This window comes from Trachurus trachurus (genome assembly GCF_905171665.1).
Source record: "Trachurus trachurus genome assembly, chromosome: 8".
In the NCBI taxonomy this organism is placed as follows: domain Eukaryota; kingdom Metazoa; phylum Chordata; class Actinopteri; order Carangiformes; family Carangidae; genus Trachurus; species Trachurus trachurus.
This window is the reverse complement of record NC_139905.1, coordinates 20,093,085-20,114,050: the sequence shown is the minus strand read 5'-3', so window position 1 is coordinate 20,114,050 and position 20,966 is coordinate 20,093,085. Positions and strand designations below refer to the sequence as shown.

General features: G+C 41.5%; 2 protein-coding genes across 2 annotated transcripts; one reads left to right on the top strand and one right to left on the bottom strand.

The window, feature by feature from the left end:
• Positions 1-540: 540 nt before the first annotated feature.
• On the bottom strand, positions 541-4,084 carry natd1 (protein NATD1). Its single transcript, XM_083977432.1, has 3 exons — positions 3,845-4,084; positions 2,572-2,690; positions 541-2,279 (listed from the first exon to the last, which is right to left on the bottom strand). Exons 1-3 carry the CDS (start codon positions 3,942-3,944, stop codon positions 2,163-2,165), a joined length of 336 nt encoding a protein of 111 aa, XP_083833558.1. The 5' UTR covers positions 3,945-4,084; the 3' UTR covers positions 541-2,162.
• A 3,162-nt stretch (positions 4,085-7,246) lies between these two features.
• LOC310990355 (uncharacterized protein) lies at positions 7,247-20,249 on the top strand (the record flags this gene model as incomplete). Its single annotated transcript, XM_083977701.1, has 22 exons — positions 7,247-7,263; positions 7,772-7,826; positions 8,939-9,254; positions 9,469-9,565; positions 9,675-9,783; positions 10,543-10,638; positions 10,844-10,900; positions 11,000-11,068; positions 11,193-11,282; positions 12,294-12,403; positions 12,529-12,818; positions 13,207-13,376; positions 13,924-14,022; positions 14,138-16,954; positions 17,322-17,460; positions 17,664-17,769; positions 18,057-18,213; positions 18,483-18,575; positions 18,827-18,913; positions 19,218-19,341; positions 19,462-19,553; positions 19,640-20,249. 22 exons carry the CDS (start codon positions 7,247-7,249, stop codon positions 19,694-19,696), a joined length of 5,247 nt encoding a protein of 1,748 aa, XP_083833827.1. The 3' UTR covers positions 19,697-20,249.
• Between the last annotated feature and the right edge of the window lie 717 nt (positions 20,250-20,966).

Here is a 20,966-nt window from a genome sequence, read left to right as displayed (position 1 = left end):
GCATGGGTCAAGATCTCACTTAATTCAAAACACTGCTCATTTTTCTGCTGACTGGGACTATTGAATTACACTGTCTACTCATGCTGTTCCCAACACTGTCACCAGGTGGCGCCGAGGCCTTTATATACAGTGCAGTTACATATTAGTATCCTGAAGCAGCTCTGTGTTTGTAGTGATGACTCTTTGAGGAGAAGTGTTTGGAGGTGGCCATCAACAAATCAGACAAAAAGCAGACCTTTTTCTTTTCTTAGGCACTTACAAAACTATAATCTGCACAGTTTCTGGTCTGTATACACTTTAGTTTTGATGAACTATTCTGGTGCCTTGAAATCTGCACATTGTATGAATACTGGGAAAGAAAATGAACAGTTTTAATTTAGCCACACCACTAAGTGTGACAAAGGCTCAGTTGAAGCATTGAGCAGCCACAAACAATAAGATATTCTTATCACTGTAGTGATAAATGCTCACATGTTATCCATATATACTTTGACATTAACAATGTAATAAGTACTTTATTTACTGACAAAAATGAAGAAGAAAAAAAAAGTCTCAAGCACAAAACAATGTAACTGGATTGGTACATTTTCCTGCATTTTGAGGAACCACTTGCTCACATATTAAATCAGGCATTTATTTCCTTTCCATAAAACACACAGAAATATAAACAAAAACACAGAAAATGAAACAATACCTCAACTACCTTGGCCTATGAACAGGTGTGAGCCACCTATAGGAAAGTTTTATAAAGGGAAAGAAAGATGTTTCCTGTAATGTCCTGTCAGTGATTCTTGAAGCAGATAATCTGCCTTGCATGTTGATGTCTGTCCTGCCAGTGTGTGCAGAGGAACCTGAGCTATTTTTCTCCTCAACACTTTAGATTGTCATCAGCAAAAAGCTCCTGAAGAGCCATAAAAGGGAAACCACAGTAAACTATTTTAGTCAGTACAATGTTTCTTTCAGAATGACCTTTACCGTTTTGATATCAGCTGGCTAAAGGAGCCTTGTGGGTAAGAGAAACAAAAAAAGTAAATCCAATGACAGGAAAAAGGAAGCTTCAGCCATCCATCATCACTTCCCTGAAGAACAGGTCAACGGACGGTTTCACGTCATACAAAGTAAATGCCCTGAATGAAGCAGTGCTGGTTTCAGCAGAGATATTTATCTATATCCAAGTGTTGTGCTGCACAGTGATGAGCTTCACACCCAATCTATCATGTGTATCTGTAACATTTAACGTGTACAATGGAGAAAACCGTTGAGCTGATATTACTCACAGAGCTTCTCAGTTTGTATTCTTTGGTTTTTAAATCCCTGCACCTTTGACTTGTCAATTTATACCTCTGCAGTAGGTTTCTGTTACTGGGTGGAAGTGGACAGACTAGTTTGAGAAGTTGGGAAAGCGAATTTCTTAAAAACACATATAATATTTTTTTAAAAACTATTTGTTACTCTTCTATGCCCCTTTGCAATTACCTAGAAAGAAATGAGTTTGATATTTCAAAGCTGCATGTAGCATTCAGAGCCTTGTATCTAGGATTTCGTGTCTAAAAAAAATTCTAAAAGTGGAAAGTAAATAGAAAAAATAATAAACTCAAAGAATATCAAAATGGGGGTGAAATATAAAAGTCAGCATCCCTGCTTCCGCACAAACCCTCCAAAAGAAAGTCAGCTGCTTGGTCGTCTTGTAGTGCTGCTCAAACCCGAGTCCAAAGCAGGACAAACTTAGTATTGGACTGACACATGTTCTCAGTACATACGTGACACTTGCTTACAGTCAGTGATGGATATACAACTTGAATGTCTCTGTGTGAGGTAACAGGCTTCAGTTTGGTTTGGTTGGTTTGCTCGTGTTTTCCGAGTCCTGACCAGCTGATTCGCTTTCAGTTTCTGATGGCCGTGCTTTCCCGTGTTATGCACAATAACTGAGCCGTCAGTTCAGCTCACGGTCGTCTTCTTCGCCATGAGGTCAGTTGTCTCTGGATTCACTCAGTGTCATGTTGAACGAAGCCTGGAAGGTCCTTTTATTGTTTATCAGCCTGTAACTTCACAGCACGCTGCTGCTGCTGCTGTTGCTGCTGCTGCTGTTGCCGCACAGTCTTTATCTCTCTGGAGTCTCTTTCTCCGTGTCTTCTCCGTCACAGCCACGTGTGTGTGTGCGGTCATTGATAAATATGTTCAAAGTACTGAGGCTGAGGATTTTCTTTGACATATTTCTGAATGTACCAGCAGGTCAGGTGGGCTTTCAGGTCCTCTTCTACCACAAAATCCATGGCTGCCTGCCATCACACCAGGGTAAAGTCATGTTTACATTGCTCTTACAAGCACTTTATCAACAACACATCACATTTACACTAATAGATATTTATATTTGAGTATTTGTACAACACTTATCATTAGTCTAACTGGGGTTCATGTGCCAACAGTGTCATACACTTCAGTCATTACATTACCATTTGAAATGAAGATAGACACGCTGGGCTACACACAATATGCTGGTTTTCCATTTCAAACTATTTTTCAAATTCTGCATGTATATAGGTGCTTAACGATAAAAGTTGTTTGCTTTACCTTGGCCAGGTGTTTGGCGATTCCTCTCCCTCTGTAAGCGTCTGGAACTTCAGTGTGCTGCAAGTCCACTGTCTTTTTCCCGACATATTCATAGAGAAGAACTGCACGATCATGTGATCCTAGAGGCAGGAAGAGGTCACAGCTCTCAGTTGTGTTCAGTTTGTCTCCATCCCACACAGTTTCGTAGAGTTTACACACATCGACTTGATCCCACTATAGCAGGCAGTTCTTGTAATACTTGCAAATACAAGTCAGAATGTTTGTGAATGTAAAAATGTTATGATTGATAAACTCTAAAAACAGACATTTATATCTTTGCGTGAGGCCATTGTCTAAGTCGCTGATCAAGCTGTGTTATTAGCTTATTATCTACTTATAATACTGCAACAGGGCAGCTGAGTAAGTAATGTGATGCAGTAAACATCTAATAAACATGAAACAATGGGTTCACTGCTTGATAGAAAACATTTCCCGGTCACCAGATACAGACAGGAGCTTGTGGACAGGAGATAATGTATCTGGGTGGAGAGTAACAGAGACTGATAAAGATCTGGGTTCGGAGGAAAAAGCAGCATCCTCTTTCTTGCTGTAAACATGTTTGATGTTGACGTAATGTACAAGATCATCTAAATTCTTACGTGTTCAAAAGCAATTTCCATAAAATATATATATGAATCTGACCTGGAAACACACACACATACATGAAACATTTCTTTTAGTTTGTCACACACCAAATGATTGGATGCAATAACAGAGGGCAGATTATAAGACATTTATAAATAGTGAGTGTGGGAAGTAGATAAATGAGATGATTGACGTTTTGTTTGTAACCTGTAAATGTTGGTAGAGAGGGGCTGAGTTGGTGTAAGGGACACTCATTTCATTTGAAGGACAGTCGTTGTGGCTGCTGAATGCTAATGAAGGTTGTGTTTGCTTTGAAGAAGAGAGTGCAGGACAATAAAAATGTCTGGTCGAGCCACAGGAGGAGAAGCTGCATGGTGGAGTTACAGGTTGAAGGAAGAGCAACAGCTCAGATCATCGGACACACTGCATCTGACAGAAGACAATACCTAAATAAAGACACGGTGACACTGAGACCGTGTTACGTGAATGACGCCTCTGTGTCTGAAATGGCAGCTGGGTTTATCAATAAAGACACGACGACGATGTTAGCAGCAGCAGCAGAGAGAGAGAGAGAGAGCGAGAGAGAAAGCTACAGCAAACCTCTGCGCTAGCGTTAGCTCGCTGCTAGCATGCTAATGTTTACACTTACCGTTTAGTCTTATGACAAACTGTCGACGCTTTCTGTCGTGCTCCACCTGGATCTGAGAGTTGTTGGCGTCGAAGGAGTTGGTCTGTGCGGCCTGAGCCATGGCAGCTCGCTGGTTTGACGGTGATTGCTTATGCTACTCTCTCTCTCTCTCTTTCTCTCTTTCTTTCTCTCTCTCCAGCGATGCTAACCCCAAACGGCTAACGTGAGATGATGAACGGTCAAAGCAAAACACCGTAGACATCGATACAAAACACTGCAGCCGACGAAATCAGCTGTGAGGTCACGTGTCGTCCAGCCAATCAGCGCCCGAGCTGCTGCAGAGGAGGAAACCACTGCACAGACACAGAGCACACAAGGATGCTACAAGGCTAAGTCATGGATCCATTGGGCTAAAATCAAAGACTAATAGATTGCTAAAGTATCAATAATCGTTATACACACCGTTTGATATTAAACTAAACTGGATAAAGGGAAGTGTTGATGTCCTTTAGTGGATAAAACTGCTTTATTACAAGCAAAATATCAGAATTGACATAGTTACAAACTTACAGAAGTAAAAGTACGTTAAAAGTAGCCTACTAAATGTCACCAAAGCATTGTAGGCCTACCATACAGGGCCCCAGACTAACTTAGGAGCCCCATCTTCGGAGTGCAAGTAGAAAATTTAGGGGCATACACCATAAAGCATATCAAATTTACTTTTCATTCATGATCCGAACACACACAAGCCACCAGAAATGACAGATACCAGATTCTTTGAGTTGCCCCGTCCATATTTCACCAGTATGAAAAAACCTTAGGCTACTGGTTGCACACATCCAAGTAGATGGTACATTTACTTGCACAGTCTCATCTTAGGGGCAGTCTGGAGCCCTGCTGTATAGCCTAATTTACAGATCATCTCTTTTTCCGTATTCCCAGAATATCTAAAGAATCTGGTCGCCGTTCATTTCAGTTTAAAGCTCCGTCTGATTGGACTGCAGTGAAGTTAGTTTTAAGTTGGATATTTGACAGACATTCGCTCCTTCTCAATACATTAAAAATTCATAGAAAATATAAGATGTGTTCAAATGCAATAAAAACAGGTGTGTCTCATAGAGGAGGCTTACCAAAAGACGGTTACCATCCTGTGTTGATTTGAGTCAACAGGTCACATAGAGCTATAATGCTCATATTTACTGTATAAAATATATTAAAAATTCATATAAAATACTACATGTGTTTAAATCCAATGAAAACAGGTGTGTGTCATAGAGGAGGCTTAGCCCTACCATCCTGTGTGAATTTTGAGTCAACAGGTCACATGACCTGGGAGTTATTGAGCTATAATGCTCATATATACAGTATGAAATATATTACAAATTCATATAAAATATAAGATGTGTTTATATGCAATAAAAACAGGTGTGTGTCATAGAGGAGGCTTAGATCTTCTGTCCTGTGTTGATTTTGAGCCAACAGGTCACATGATCTGGGAGTTATTGAGCTCTAACGCTCATATTTACTGTATAAAATATATTAAAAATTCATGTGACCTGTTGGCTCAAAATCCACACAGGATGGTAGGGCTAAGCCTCCTCTATGACACACACCTGTTTTTATTGCATTTAAACACATTCACTATTTCATATGAATTTTTAATATATTTTATGAGCGTTAGAGCTCAATAACTCCTAGGTCATGTGACCTGTTGACTCAAAATCAACACAGGATGGTAGAGCTAAGCCTCCTCTATGACACACATCAGTTTTCATTGGATTTAAACACATGTAGTATTTTATATGATTTTTTTTTATACAGTAAATATATGTGACCTGACCTGTTGACTCAAATCAACACAGGATGGTAACCGTCTTTGGGTAAGCCTCCTCTATGAGACACACCTGTTTTTATTGCATTTGAACACATCTTATATTTTCTATGAATTTTTAATGTATTGAGAAGGAGCGAATGTCTGTCAAATATCCAACTTAAAACTAACTTCACTGCAGTCTGATACGAACAGTCTCCCATGCCAGCTTAGGTCTACTACTTCTCTATTTAGTTTCAAAGCATCACTTCTAATTCATTTGCAAACTCCTTGTTCTTGTTTCTGATGATGTTTATTATTTATTTATTATTATAATAATAATAATAATAATTATTATTTCCTATCATTTATCTTTCCTCTCTCTCGTGCAAACTGTAATATTTTTCTTTTTTGTGTGTGTGATTCTCTTATCTGATTATTTATTTACTTAGTTTTTTTATTATTATATTATTATTATTTTCTTTCTTTCTTTATTTTTCCCATTTGTAAGCTTAGATATCACAAGTTGACTATTATTCTGATATCTGGCCATTTGTGGATTAGCTGGGGTTAGGAGAGCCTTGTCTTGTGTGTGTGTGTGTGTGTGTGTGTGTGTGTGTGTGTGTGTGTGTGTGTGTGTGTGTGTGTGTGTGTGTGTGTGTGTGTGTGTGTGTGTGTGTTTTAATGATATAGAAAACATAACAGGGCCATCATGTAACATTACTGGTAACACCTGCTTTTCGTGTTGTGATGAGTCGAAAAGTCTGCTGTTGATTGCATTTTACTTTTCCATAACAAACTAATGATTTAAAGTCATTCTATCCTTAAATTAAGCAATTTACATTTTATTTATAAGAACCAATCACCACCTCAGTCTACAGTCTCAAAACACACACAAATAAATCAATTAATTAGGTTAAGCACTCTTAATTGCATGATGTGATGCAATTTTGAATCCACATTACAAAAGACCATTTTTTCTTGGTGTATAAAAAGTCTTCTTCTTCAGACTAGTGATGGCTGTAAGAATTAGTTTTGGATGGGTCAGGTCCAGGTCGGGTCAGGTCACAGATCCACGGTGACAGATGTGTCGCTGTGTGTCCTCAGCAAAAGTCAGATCCCTCTTGGCCAGACATGAGTGAGTTTGAGTTTGCTTCTTCTACTTTGGATTCTGATGATGTAGAAACAAATCATATGTCTTGATATTGACTTTATCAACATTTGTACTGTTTCTATACTTTAAATGTAGGTACGTCAAGTTCACTAAAATTACTGTGTAATAATCCTGTTAAGCTGTTGGCCTAATCCCACCGAACTCTAATGGAGTTTGTCAACTCTGTATGGGATTAGCCTACTGTGTGTGTGTGTGTGTGTGTGTGTGTGTGTGTGTGTGTGTGTGTGTGTGTGTGTGTGTGTGTGTGTGTGTGTGTGTGTGTGTGTGTGTGTGTGTGTGTGTGTGTGTGTGTGTGTGTGTGTGTGTGTGTGTTTCCATAGGGCACAGTTGCACAGACCTGGATGTCATTTGTTTTTTGTCGGACATTGAGGGAGTGCGCTTGTTTCTAGACGGATCAATGATTTTCTAGGTTGGTGTTTTCTCATTTCTGCTAAGAATGATGTCCAAGAAGCCAAGGTAAGTCTCAGGAAACTAATTAGTTAATTATCACTGATGTCCAGATAGATGTAAATGAAAAGTACATAATAATGTATAGTTTGGCAGACACCACTTCTGGGGCTGATCATTTAAAAACAAAAGTCCAGGACATGACTATATTGTTTTTGTGCCTATTAGATTTGTAATATAATAGAAGTACAGGGAGTATCCTCATCTGATTCAACAGCTGATAGATTGTGAACATGGATCACTTCATTTTGATGTTTGCCTCTTTACTCTTACAGGACACTTTGAGAAAGACTTGTCCTTTTATCAATGTAAGGATCACTCAGACTGAATGGTGCTGTTTTGAATTCCAAATAACTATTACAGAAGAAAGGAATAAAATGATAATAAAAATAACCAGCACTCATCACTGAGGTGTACGTTCAGTGACACAAGCCTCACAAGTAACAAGAATATGGTTTAATTAATAAAAGTAAACATTGTGAGTTTTGCTGAACTGCTTTAATCTCATCAATGGCAGGTGGCATGAAACTCTGGTTAAGACCAACACACCTGCTCAGAAGAAAGGAGGGAAGGTGAGTATCTATTTTCAGATTGGCCTGAATAGGAAACTCAGAGTGAGAGCTGATTTATTTATTGCATTTATTAGAATACATTGTTAAAAATTCGACATTTCTATTCATGTGGTGAGGGATATTATTTGATCTCAGTTCACAACGGAAGCATCGCATAACTTAAAATATTAACTTAATTTTGCTTTTAGAAAAGTGTATTTTTCAGGGTTGTTGATGTTGAAGCTGCTAGAGAGCACAACACATTTAATCGCTTTAGATTTGAACAGCAATTTAAAACATGTACGGCTGTTTTCACTATGTGATCTAAACCAAACTCATAAATATAAAACTGAGATATTCAAAAATGAGCAATAAAATGTTTAAACTCTTTTTATGGTTTTATTTGACCCAGTTTATGAGACAGTTCTATGTGACTGGATCTGCTCCCAAGTATGACAATGTGTTTAATAAGGTCTGTAAAACAGCACCCTACATCCCCTCCTCCAGTATAACCAATACATATAATATCAGCTGTATTTATGTAATGTTAAACATTATCAGGAACCTTTGAACACTTTGTTATGTGTTTTTCATTTAACACAGATTCTGTTTCCTCCGAGTTGGTGCGTGTGTTTGCATGGCTTTGGTTTGATTTATGGAGCCATTAATGGCTGAAGATCAAATCAGTGCAGTTAAACCCTGCACAAGTCGCAAAGTCAGGGCTTTGGAGCCTCTTCTAATTGATTTCTCCGTCACAGATTGATTACCTCTGCAGTTGGTGAGGTTGCATCTACTGAGACTGGAATAGACTTCCTATGTCTGATTGCTCTCCAATGCTCAAGTGTGATTAAGTTTAATGTGTGTGCGCGCGTGCATGTGTGTGTTGGTCAGATGGTACTTAAGCAAATTAAGAGCTCTTGTGAGGATTAAAAGGTCCTCTTCAGTGGTGATTGGATTGCTTGTGTCAAGTAGTCCAAGCTGGGATAGGGTGTGGAAGAGGTGCGATGTTTGACATCTAAATATTGTCATCCCCATAACTGAAAAACAGACAGATCTTTTTGTGATTTACTTCCTTAGGGAATCACTATTAAACTCCCCCCCTCCCCACCTCACCCTCTCTCTTTCTCTCTCAGGACCCATCAGCAGTAGCAGCACCTGGTGGTAGTAAACAGACATCTAAACCCTGTGGTAGGAGCAACAGCCTCAACAACAGAGGAGGGGACTGGACTGTTAGTGGCAGTAAAGCTGGAGGCAGTTTGAAAACAGGCAGCACCAGAAGCAGCGTCGGCCACCAGGGCTCCAAGCAAACATCTGACCGGGGGAGAGCAGCTCTCCGTCTGTGCAGCAGCCGCAGCTTCTCCTCCCTCCACACGTCCTCCCTGACTGCTGCTCCGTTCATGAGGAGCAGCCGCTCTCTCAGCAGACTTGACCAAACATCCACTGGACAAGGTAGATTCATCAGTGTGTCATTCATGATTATTTCTTTGTAGTTTTTAATTGCTCATTTCTACTTTGATATGATGAATTTCCCCTTAATATTTTACCATACCAAAGATGTTGATAAATAGAAAATTTAAAAAAATGAGATTTAAGTAGATGATGATGAACATCACAAGGAAACTTCTTGAATAGTTTCTTATCCAGCTCTTATTAACTGACTCAGACCAGGCAGCTCCAAAGTCACACCTTAAAAAAGGACAGACGTCGGAGAAGAGAGTCCTGGATTCTGGCTGTTTGTCATCATCTGGGGAAAAAAACAGGTTTGTTGTTGTTGTTTTTCATTTTATTGTCGTTCTGTAAAATGTTTTACTTCATGGATATGATGTCCAGTCAGTAAAAATTGTATTTGTCCGTTCCTCCTTTGTTCAGGGGAAGCAAAGATCATCATCATGGTGATAATGTGGAGAAGATGAAAACACGCAGCTCCTCCGAACCACTGGAGTCATGTCATCACCATAGCGACAAGGTGAAGGAACAGGTAGGCTACATTAGTTTTTGACCCTTCGCTGTTGGAAGTGAATGCATGAGCTCTAGGCCTGTAGGCTACCAATATCGGCTCTCTACGCGATGTGGCCAAAAGAAATCATGGCGCTGAATAGAGGGATGCAAAGCAACCACATGGCCTGACAATCACAATCACACAATCACAATCACAATATATAACGTTTTTAGATATCACAGTTTTTTTTGTTCAATAAGAACATTTTGGATCCTCTCTCTGCTTTTAAGATAGAATATAGTCATTTGGAAACAATTATGTGTCTCTACAGATAAGGTTGGACATTGCTGTGGCTGTTATTGCCCAATTTCTTAGTTGTTATAAGAAATATTCTAAATTAATACCATTCAGTGTATCTATCTGGTAGCGCTATTCAAAACCAACAAAAGTTGGTGTGCCACAGGGATCCTTTGTGGGCCCTGTGCTGTTTACCACTAAATGCCAAATAATGAGTTTTAGACTCAGTTTTTTCACAGTTTTCTATTGACAATAATGGATTTGCTATTGCATTATTTATTATCATTGATTATCTCACTACTTAATGCCAACAAAATAGAATGGTTGCTTTTTCTTATGTCCCTTGCTGTTTGCTTGTGCTTGTGTCTGTGCACGTACGGATCAGGATTGAATGGTTTCTATGTTTAATATGTTTCTGTTGTATTGGATATTTGTGTATTTTGCTAAAGACATAAATGAAAGACATTGAGGTCGAAGTCTTTACCCTCTTTTCTGTGTCAGGAAGTAAAACAGAGTGTTCCTGACGTCAGTCGCTCGTCCATCCCTCGGTACCAGAGGCTTCAGGCCTCTGAGAGCAGAGGTGTTAGGACCTTTGCTGTGAGTCTTATTATGACATATTCATTAAATCACAATTTCTATCATTTTACTTATTTTAAACGCATTTAAAAAAAAACATGTATGGTGGTGTTAATTCATATTGTAAAATATAGTGGACTATGTTTATTCTTACAGTATTACCAGGTTTGTTATATTCAGTATTTCTTTGGTATATGGTAAATAAAATGCTTTACTTCCTCTTCAGTCTGGTCTACCCAACTTTGACAAAGGCTGGTTCATGCGGCAAGATGCACCTGGACAGGTGAACTGACACTGTCATGTTAGGAGGTGTGGTAAAACGATTTTAGGATGTACAAGATGATCTTTTTCTGCTTGCTCTGACCGTGAATGTGTCTCCTAGTGGCAGAAACGCTGGTTTGTCCTGACTGGCCAAATCCTGAGGTTTTACAGAGACTCAGTTGCTGAAGAGGTGTGTTGGTATTTAGTTCTGTGAGATGAAGATTAATATTGAACAGGAAACTCATTTGTCTGTCAGTACGGCCATTCCCAAGAGAAACATTGACCAGCATTAACGAGTTAATGTGTGATTTCAGGCAGCTGATGTGGACGGTGAAATAAACTTGTCCACATGTTTTGACATCACAGAGTACCCAGCTCAGGAGAACTGTGGTTTTCAAATTCATGTGAGTTCAATAGTCGCTGTCATTTACACTAAATGGATAAATAGATGGTTCATATGATTTAATTAATCAATATGAATTTCTTTAATATGTGGCATGAAGTGTGAGGGGAAACATACAGGGAACTGCCCTGATTTTTAGTGATGGAGGAGAAATTGATTTTCTTTGTCATGATTTAATTGCACCCACATAATAATGGCTCATTAAATGTTTAAACCAATAAAGTAAAGGCACTTGCGGGCAGTCTTTCAGCATCACCTCTGGATGAAGCTGCTGGTCGGTTCATCTGCTGCTCACACTGTAGATTTTCCAGATGGACTGTTGGTGTTGTGGCTTCATGTGAAGCGACTGTGGACCTGGATGAACTGTGTGGTAGCAAATCAATTGTGCTCTACTTTTCTTTTTCTTTTAGACTGAGGTTTGTGTTATTTTGCTCCAGAGTCTGGTGCAACACGGAGTCTTGCTGCAGCTCTGATGGAAACACATTGTCTTCCATGTTGGAGGAGTGGCGTCCTCTCTCATGTAGACAGTTCACTGTGCTTCTTGCAACCCCACCCCACCCTACATATGTTGTCTCACATCTCTTTCTTTATTTGATCCCAAGATCAAATATATATTGAAACTCAGAGAATGAATGAAACACTTCTCCATGGCCCAGGTCATAATTTACACAGCTAACACGTTGATCTGCAACACAGCTCAAATCTCCTTGTTGTTGTTGCAGTTGTTTGGAAATTTGAAGGAATTCCAGCAACAGAAGTGATCTGATCTACATCCAATGTGCCAGTCTAATTCTTGATTTCAACAATCAATACTTTATTGGAAAAATTACTTCTCAACACACATTTCCAGAGATATACTGCAGTACCTGACAGGTCTTTAATATTTCCCCATTACTGAGGGTCAATCAAGGTAACACAGCAGTTTAAATAAACTGTGAGCTTGTGTCATGACCTTAACTTTTACAACCAACAGATCCTCCATTGTAATATTGAATCATATTTCTCTTCACAGACCAGAGATGGCGTGTACACTCTCAGTGCAATGACCTCTGGGATGAAACGTAACTGGGTCCAGGCGGTGTTGAAGAACGTGAGGCCCAGTCTGACATCTGATGTCAGAAGGTAGACGGACAGAGTATAAAACTTACAGATGTGATATGCCTTTGTGATTGGATTTAAAGTATGTATGTGTATAAAGTCTTTAGAAATGACCCTATGTAAAGCAATTCCTTCTCTTTTCCTCACAGCTCCCTTGCCGAGCAGACGAGTCAACAGAAATCAGCAGATTCAGAGACGGCTGAGGCGTGTAAACCTGAGCATCCAAATAGTTGTTTAGAGGAGCACAAACACAGTGAGAGGGGCGAGGAGTCTCATCGACAACAGGAAGAGCAGGAGAGCAGACCGCAGCCAGAGCAAGAGCAGAGATCTGCTGATGAAAACTCTGCTCCGTCTCCCATCGGTCCTCTCCCCCATGTGAAGGAGGGCGACAGTGCTTCCTGTTGTCAGTGTCCACCTCCGGTTGGAAACACACAATCTGGTGAGTCATAGAACAAACTGAGACAAATGTGAAAAAGTTATGTTTTAGCCATTGCTTTTGGTCCAAAATGGAAATTGATGTAGATTCCTACTGTTTATGAGTGTTATATTCTGATTTACTAGGCTATATAGAATACATATACATTACATCCAATCAGTCAGTTCTGGATCTAATACAATTGAAAGTCACATAGATTTGAATGCTGTGTTGTATGTATGGCTGATTAGTGTGCAATAAAATGCAACAAAAAATAATGTCCTTCATAGACATAGGGGGAGACATACTGTACACCAGAACACATTGCTTCAATACACATGATATTGTGCTAATTTTATTTCTGTGTATGTGCTTCTATGTGCTTCTCTGACATCATTGTCATTGTGTGCAGAAGAAGCTGTAAGTCACAGCTCCACCCCCACAGAGCTGCTGTCAAATGATGAACATTCGAACATGAGGAGAGACGAGCAGCAAGAACCAAAAAACACCTGTGAGTGCACGAAGGACAAGGACACTGTGTGTCTGCTGTATGATCAGCAAACAGGACAACTTCTCAAAGAGGTACGACTGTCTGTGTGTGCGTGTGTGTTCATACAGTCTCACCATCAAGACAATTAAAGAGGAACTATGTAAGATTTTTTACCTAAATTAAACAGCTTTGGAGTAATTGTGGTGAAAAGACTTGTTACGGGGAGAATGGAGGCTCCCCGTAACAAGTAACGTAGCTTCTCTTGGCCGAAAACCAACCTTGCAAGATCAGCGCCTCCGACCTGTTGTCCCAGCTCTCATCTCGGCAGCACCGCAACACAAACGCACCCTGTAACCCATAATCTCTTGTTTATGACAGATAAGACTAAACGTATACACATTGTAAAACGTATATGATATATAACTTTATCCACTGTTACATGGATTTCCTTCTCGCTGGCTTTGTTGAAAACAAATGCACATGGCCAGGGTGTGTGTGTGTTGCTTCACAATGACAAGAGCCTTAGTCTTGTAAAAACAGCTAAAAGAGTCGATAGTGAACAGATATGCCGGATAAGATTTTAACCAATGAGATATCAATACATGTCAGCAGTGGCAGTTTCTGACCATTTGTCCACAGCTGCAACAAACGCAGAAGGAACTGGCTCGACTGCAGCAGCTGAACAGGAATCTGCAGGAGGAACTGCAACGTGAGAGAGAGAGTCATTCGGGAGAAACGGTTCGTAAACGATGCTCAAAAAAAAAAGAGAATATTTACTTTTTGTCAGTCTTGATGAAAGTATGAGTTCACCCTGCAGAGTTTCTCCAAATTAAAGCTTCTTCTTTTCTCCTAGAATGATCTTCCACCAAGTTTGCAGCGACTGCAGAAGATGAACCACGACCTCCGTGTGGAGCTGGAGGCGCAGAAGAGGAGTCAGGAGGAGGCCAGAGAAGGTGAACTGCGGCGACGAGTAGATCTCTTAGCACAGCAGGCTCAGCTGCTGGTGACGGGTGACGCCACGGCGCTCGCGCAAGCTCATCTGGAGCAGGATCGGCAGCGGTTTCAGGAGCAGGAGGTGGAGTGGGAGCGCCGTGTGTCCTCTCTGAAGTCTCAGCTGAACACCAGCGAGGAGCAGAGGAGGGAGGCCGAGTCCCGCTTGACGCAGCTGCAGCAGGAGTTACAGAACTGCCACAGTCTCCAGCAGGAGGCTAATTGCTTGCAGGAACAGCTCCAGGAGATGAAAGCTCAGATTTTTGCCAATGAGGAAACACAGGTCCAGAAGGAGGCTCGACTGCAGAAGCATCTCACGCTCCTTCAGGCGAGTCAGGACAGAGAACGGAGGAGCTTGGCTGCCAGCCTGGCGCAGGCCGAACAGCACTCACAAGACCTTCAGGAGAGGCTGCACAGGGCCGAGCAGGAGGTGGAGAGCCTGAATAAGACCCAGACGTGGACCAGAGAGATTGAGGAGGCTCAACAGCAGCTTCAGGAGGAACTGGCACGTACCGTGTCTGCTGTGGAGAAACTGCAAGAGGAAAGAGATCAGGTGGAGCGCCGCTGTCAAGAGCTGCAGCAGCAGCTGTCCGAGGCGGACGGGGAGGTGAACACGCTGCAGAGCCGGCTGAAAACAGAGGAGACTCACTACTACAACCTGGAGCACTCGTACGAGAGAGCCTGCGAGGAGCTGCAGGTGGCTTCGGGGAAAGTGCAGCAATGGGAGTCGGAAACGCAGGAGATGCGAGAAGGCTACGAGAGGCTCCTGGACAGGAAGGAGCAGGAGGTGAGCGAAGTTTTGCTGAAGATGGAAGTGTTGGGTAACAGTCTGGAGGAGACGGAGGTGAAGCTGAATGAAATGTCGAGAGTTTGCAAGTGTGCCTCCTCTCAGCAGAAGGCCGAGTCGCCAGGAGCAGCTCAGCATCACGAGAGACAGCAGCAGACAACGGAGCATCTCGCGGTAAACGACAACACGAGCCATTCTCATGAACTTCTCCGAGGCAGGTCTCGCTCCATCGACCTGTCCTACCAGTACATCATCGCAGCGGGAGACGACCCGGAGAGGTTTATGTCTGTGATCCAGTTACTCGAGACGAAGCTTTACGTAACGGAGGAGAAGCTGAGAGACATCACGCAGAGGCTGGAGGAGCAGCAGCAGCAGAGTCACGTAAGCTGCCAGGACCCCCGGCTGTGCTCCCAGCTGACCCAGAGCCGGGCCACGGCCCAGCACCTCAGCCTGCTGCTGCACAGCCAGGCCAAGCAGAGCCAGCGCTTCGCCCAGGAGACGGAGAGCCGCTGCAGGACGCTGGCCGGCCGGTTCCAGGTGGCTCTGAACATCGCGCAGGCCTGCAGGGAGAGGCTTCGAGCCGCTCCCCTCAACGTCGTGCACCTGGAGAAGCAACTCGCCACCGTCGCCGCCTGCCTCCAGCAAGGACAGAGGGACGCCGAGAGGCAACAGCACGAAGCACATAACGCCAGCAAAGGAGAGGACAAAATCCTCAATGATGAGACATTAGCTGGAGATGATAGCAGCATCTGTGCTAAAAGTAAACTCGCTGATATGTCCCCCTCGGAGGATGGCGTGGTGAGTGTTAGGATGTGTCTAATGAGGGAACTTTATGTCGTGGAAAAACTGCTGTCTGTCCTTCAGAGTCCGTGTGGCGTTGGCCAACTCTCCTCAGCACCAAGAGAAGATGAAGGGGACGTGGCCCACCGGTACAAAAGTATAGTCTCCCAAAGGATAGCCTTAAACAGGGAAGAAAGGACCAAATGCGACAGCGACGATTCTCTGGAAGGAGCCATAGGTAGAGTCTGTGCTGATGCTGAGCTCATTTATGCCGCTTTGAAATTTCAGCAGCAGTATGAGACTAATCGAGAAGAAGAGAGGAGAAAGGAGAGTCTGGCAGATATCAGTCCCCCAGAGCTGGCTCCTTATGAGGAGCAAGTGAAGGCAGAGGGCAGAGGTTCAGAAGAAGCTGCTAAACCAGTTGAAAAAGACCGACCCGATGACGAGAAGGTGAAGGCAGAGAAAGAGGCAGAATGGTTAGAAAGACTCGTATCTCGGCTGCAAAGCAGAGCCAAGTTGTTACAGCAGCTGTGCCAGGAGATCTGTGATGGACCAGCGGCTGAGATCAGCGTGGACTACAGAGGAGAAGATGATCCAGCTGTAGACATGGACTGGATGCAGGAGCACGCCAAGTTGATTTATTTGTCGCACAGGTTGCAGTTGGATTTGGAGCAGCAGAACAAGGCGTTACAGAAGAAATTACAAGCTGTGTGCAAAGAACAAGGCGTCACGTCAACAGAGGCGCAGGAGGCCTTCAATCACAGCTTGCGTCACCTTCGGGAGGACAACAGCACGCTAAGACAGGAACTGGAGCGCGCTCAGCAAAAGATACTGTCTGCAGACGCCGAGAACCAGAGGCTCCTGGAAGATATACAGAAAATTGAGGAATATCACGGAGAACGGAGCCAAAAACTGGAGACAAAGTACCAAGAGAAGATAAGAGAACTACAGCAGATCCACGAGGAGGAGATGAAGCAGCTGCATGGTTACTACACCAAGGAGAAACAGGCTAAACCCTGCACAGATGCCTTCGCTTCCACTTCAGTGGACCAGGCTGTGGAGAGAAAAACTAAAGAGGAGCTTAGGAGTGATGCAGTGACTGAAAAGCATCAGGTAACAAAAGCATTATTTCTTTAGAAATACTCAAAATCCATGATTGAATGATTCCATGAGATTAAACTTTTTAAGGTTTTGTTTTGTTCAGTCTTTGTTGGTCCACATTTGTAACACTAATCAAGTTTATTCTCTGTAGTATTTTGAATAAAATGTTGACCCTTTTTTTTTGCAAGTATATACAAGCCCTGCATATATAATCACCCCTTACTGAATATAAATATATACTAAAAGTGTTGAAATGTAAACTGGTTGTGAAGCCCCCTGAGACAATTGTATGATTTGTGACACTGGGCTGTTCAAATGAAATCTGACTTGATTTAACCTACATATATTGATTAAGAGCTCTTTCTTGATTTGAACCCAGGAACGTGATTTTGCTGCTTTGGAGGAAATGCACAGGAAGCTGATCGGAGATCTGCAGCAGCAGCATCAGACAGAGGTGGCCGCGATTCTGAAGGAGAAAGATCAACTGCTGCAGCAGGAGACAGCGGCCACGATGGCAGGTAAATAATGACCTCAAGTCAGTTAAAACATTCATTACTGTGATGGGGGAATTTTGTAGATGTTTTCTACATCAGCTGATTGAAAAACAACTTGTATCTGTAAAAATATGTGAACAGATCATGGTGTTAGATGAGTGAATGGAGTTGTAAATAAGATCAACAGAAGTAAAGTTACCACATCCTTTTTGCTTCGTCTTCCACAGCCATTGTAGCACTGAGGCGAGCCCACAGACAGGAGCTGGAGAGAAGCCGACAGTCTCAGCTGATCAGGGAGAGCGCTGACATCACACAGCTGCACATGGAGTATGAGTGAGTACCGACCAATTACCAGTGTTTGTCTTTCCTTACACTCAGTAGCTACATGTGTCTAACTCAGTGCAGGCTTCATCACTGATTTCATAGATTCTGATGATGAATAAACTGATAACTCAGTGTAGTCAGCAAAATTACAGCAGGGAAGATAATGGGATTTGTTTTTCTCCTTCATTTCATTTCATTTCTCCTTCATTATGTGTTTTGTTTTGTTTTTTTCCTAAACTACCTCCTATATTTTCTTCCAAAATGTTGCTCACCTCACCTCACCTGTGCCTCTGCAGGAAGGAGATCCAGTTATTGCACAAGGAGCTGGAGGTGCTGTCGGTTCAGCACACTCAGAAATGCCTGGAAAACTCTCATCTGAGCCAAGAGCTGCAGGATGAGAGAAACTCCTTGATGCAGTATCAACAAGAAAACCAGGAGCTGAAAAAGAATCAGGTAAGAACATTTTCTCCTCACAGCGGTTCTTCAGGTAGTGCTGCTGAATATCCCTTTTTTGTACTGACCCAACGTATCAACTCCCACACAGTGTCAACATTGTGTGTGTGTGTGTGTGTGTGTGTGTGTGTGTGTGTGTGTGTGTGTGTGTGTGTGTGTGTGTGTGTGTGTGTGTGTGTGTGTGTGTGTGTGTGTGTGTGTGTGTGTGTGTGTGTGTGTGTGTGTGTGTGTTGGTTAAATTGATCATGTGTCTCTTGTCATCCCTTAAGAGAGAGATAGAAGAAATGTCTCAGCTACATTTCCAGCTAAATGGGAATCAGTCGCATGTGGCTGCACACACAAACGACTTCTATGAGATGGAGGTTAGTGTCTTGAAAAAGTGGTTTACACCTTTGTCCTCCTAAAAGTAGAATAATAGTAGTAAAATGTCTGTGTGTTTTGTTTGTTAAAGCACAACATATAGGCTACAGTATATATTTTTTAATTAAACTGAAAAACAGACTCATGAGTTCCTGGTGTATCTTAAATATTAAGATTTATTTTTGGGAAATCTGATTTGAGGTCACTGTTTAAATGATAATGTATTGACTGTATGTCTTTATTTATGCTGCAGGTGATTCTGCGGGCGAGAGAGGCTGAAATGCAGTTCCTCAGACAAGAGGCTCGTTCTCTCAGGGAAGAGTTGAAGATCGCTCGAATGGTCCTGACATCTCTTTGACCCTCATCTCTCTGAATAACAAACAGGATTTTAGACAATCTTGTGCATTCATCATTGAAAAGCTTGATTCGTTTTACTGACACCAGTAAATACATACACAAAAAACAAAACAAAAGCAGGAAAATCTGTGTAATGAGCAACAAATCTCCCTTTGATTTGATGTTTTCCTAAAGACTGAAGTATATTGAAACAGTCTGATAAAGTGAACTGGACAACTGTGTGCAATTCTACATATGATGATGATGACATATATGATGTTAACACTGAAATATTGTGTGTGTAACAGGATAAGATATATGCCCAGAACAAACTGAAGACCCTCTACAAGAACAGCCAGGATGATTCTCATCACGAAGTCAGTGGAGATCTCAAGTGGTCTGCAGGCAGAGACGCTTCAGGACAAAGCCTCAGTGAGACACTTCTGACTTTGTGAACATCAGAAAATTATTAAACCTAAATTAGAGGAGTGACACCTCTTTCATTTCTGTTCAGATAACACTGAACTCTCCCCCACTCTTTTGTTTTCTCAGAGGACTCGATGACAAACTCTGGTGACGCCGCTTTTCTGAAGAGAAGCGAGAAATCTTCCCTCACACGTCAGATCAGAGTAGTGAGATCAAAGGTAAAAGTTTCTGTTGTATTACAATGAAGGTTTCTGGAAACATCATCAGTCTGTAAAATATTATGTGTATGATATTGTGTTTGCAGAGTCTGAAAGAGGGTCTGTCTGTCCAAGAAAGGATGAAGTTGTTTGAGTCATTCTGATCCAATGAAGATGAGAAGAGGAGATAGGGAGGGAGAGAAAGAGAAAAGAGACTCATGTTTGGGATGTGCAGTTTAAAGATGTGTGTGTAACTTCTGTTCTTAGATACTGAGTATATGATTTCATGAAAAACTTTTGTTTTGTACTGTTTAAAAAAATTGTTTTGGATTTATTGTTGATGTGCTATTTACTTTGGCTAAGATAATTCAAGTTTGTGTGTGTGTGTGTGTGTGTAGAAGGAAAAAAAGAGAGAGAGTGAGAGAGGAACAGTATCAGGTGCCACTAGAGGGAGCAACTGGACATTTCTTGACTGCTGTACCATAATGACAAAGAAATATACATGTATGTATGTACAGGTATGTTTATGTTGACCGTGGCTCAGTGTAACATATTGACACAGTGCCTGTGTTTTCATGAAAAGACAACTCACTGTGTTACATCAGTTGTATATTCACATATTGTAATATAACATTTACTCTTTCTTTGAAGCGATTTATGACCAAAATATAACAACAAGTTTTAGGAAACATTTTCTTCTTTATTTATTTATGTATTTATTTTTATCTATCAGTGAAGGAAAATATCAAATGTATGTATGTAGATTATCATAATGGACATAGATTTTGTACTATCTGGCATCATCCAGTTGTGTAAACACAGACAATAAAGTATTTGCATCTTAGCAAATCACACAGTTTATGTTTCCCTTGTGCTTTGTGAAAGTAACTGATTATGAGTGAGTCAGTAAATCAAAGTCAACAGGCTGTCATAAGTATGCCTATTAAGTGAGTATGTACGTAAAAGGTCCATTAATGGCCAATTGTCACATACGGCATTGAAAAGATTGTCTTTGCTGTCCCAGAGGGCAACTGCTTTCACCATATAACACAATTATTAAATGTCAATTTGGATCACAGCTTTCAGAGAAAATCTGAGATTTTCAGTCATGATTACAGCATGGAGGTTGATGTGAACTATAAAAAATGATGAATACAGGAACTATAATATGTCATAAACACAGCACTAATACGGGAGAGAAATTATTGGAAATTGGAAAAGTGTGAAAATGTATCTTTTATAGAAATCTGGTTCAGATATTATGTGCAGCTTGATTTCATAACAAATGCCATGCTGCCATATACTGATACAGTCAAATAAAAATGTGGGGGCACACTGAGCTGGTCTAGATCCTCCAAACACATCACATGTGGTGCTGGTGCTGCTTTAGTGAACATGCACTGACAGTGTGTGTGTGTGTGTGTGTGTGTGTGT

Excerpts from the sequence above, each read along its gene's own strand:
- natd1 (XM_083977432.1), bottom strand. The coding sequence starts at position 3,944 with ATGGCTCAGGCCGCACAGACCAACTCCTTCGACGCCAACAACTCTCAG. Across the intron at positions 2,691-3,844 it reads GTTTGTCATAAGACTAAACG|GATCACATGATCGTGCAGTT; the intron begins GTAAGTGTAAAC and ends TCCTGCCTCTAG. Across the intron at positions 2,280-2,571 it reads TCGCCAAACACCTGGCCAAG|GCAGCCATGGATTTTGTGGT; the intron begins GTAAAGCAAACA and ends GTGTGATGGCAG.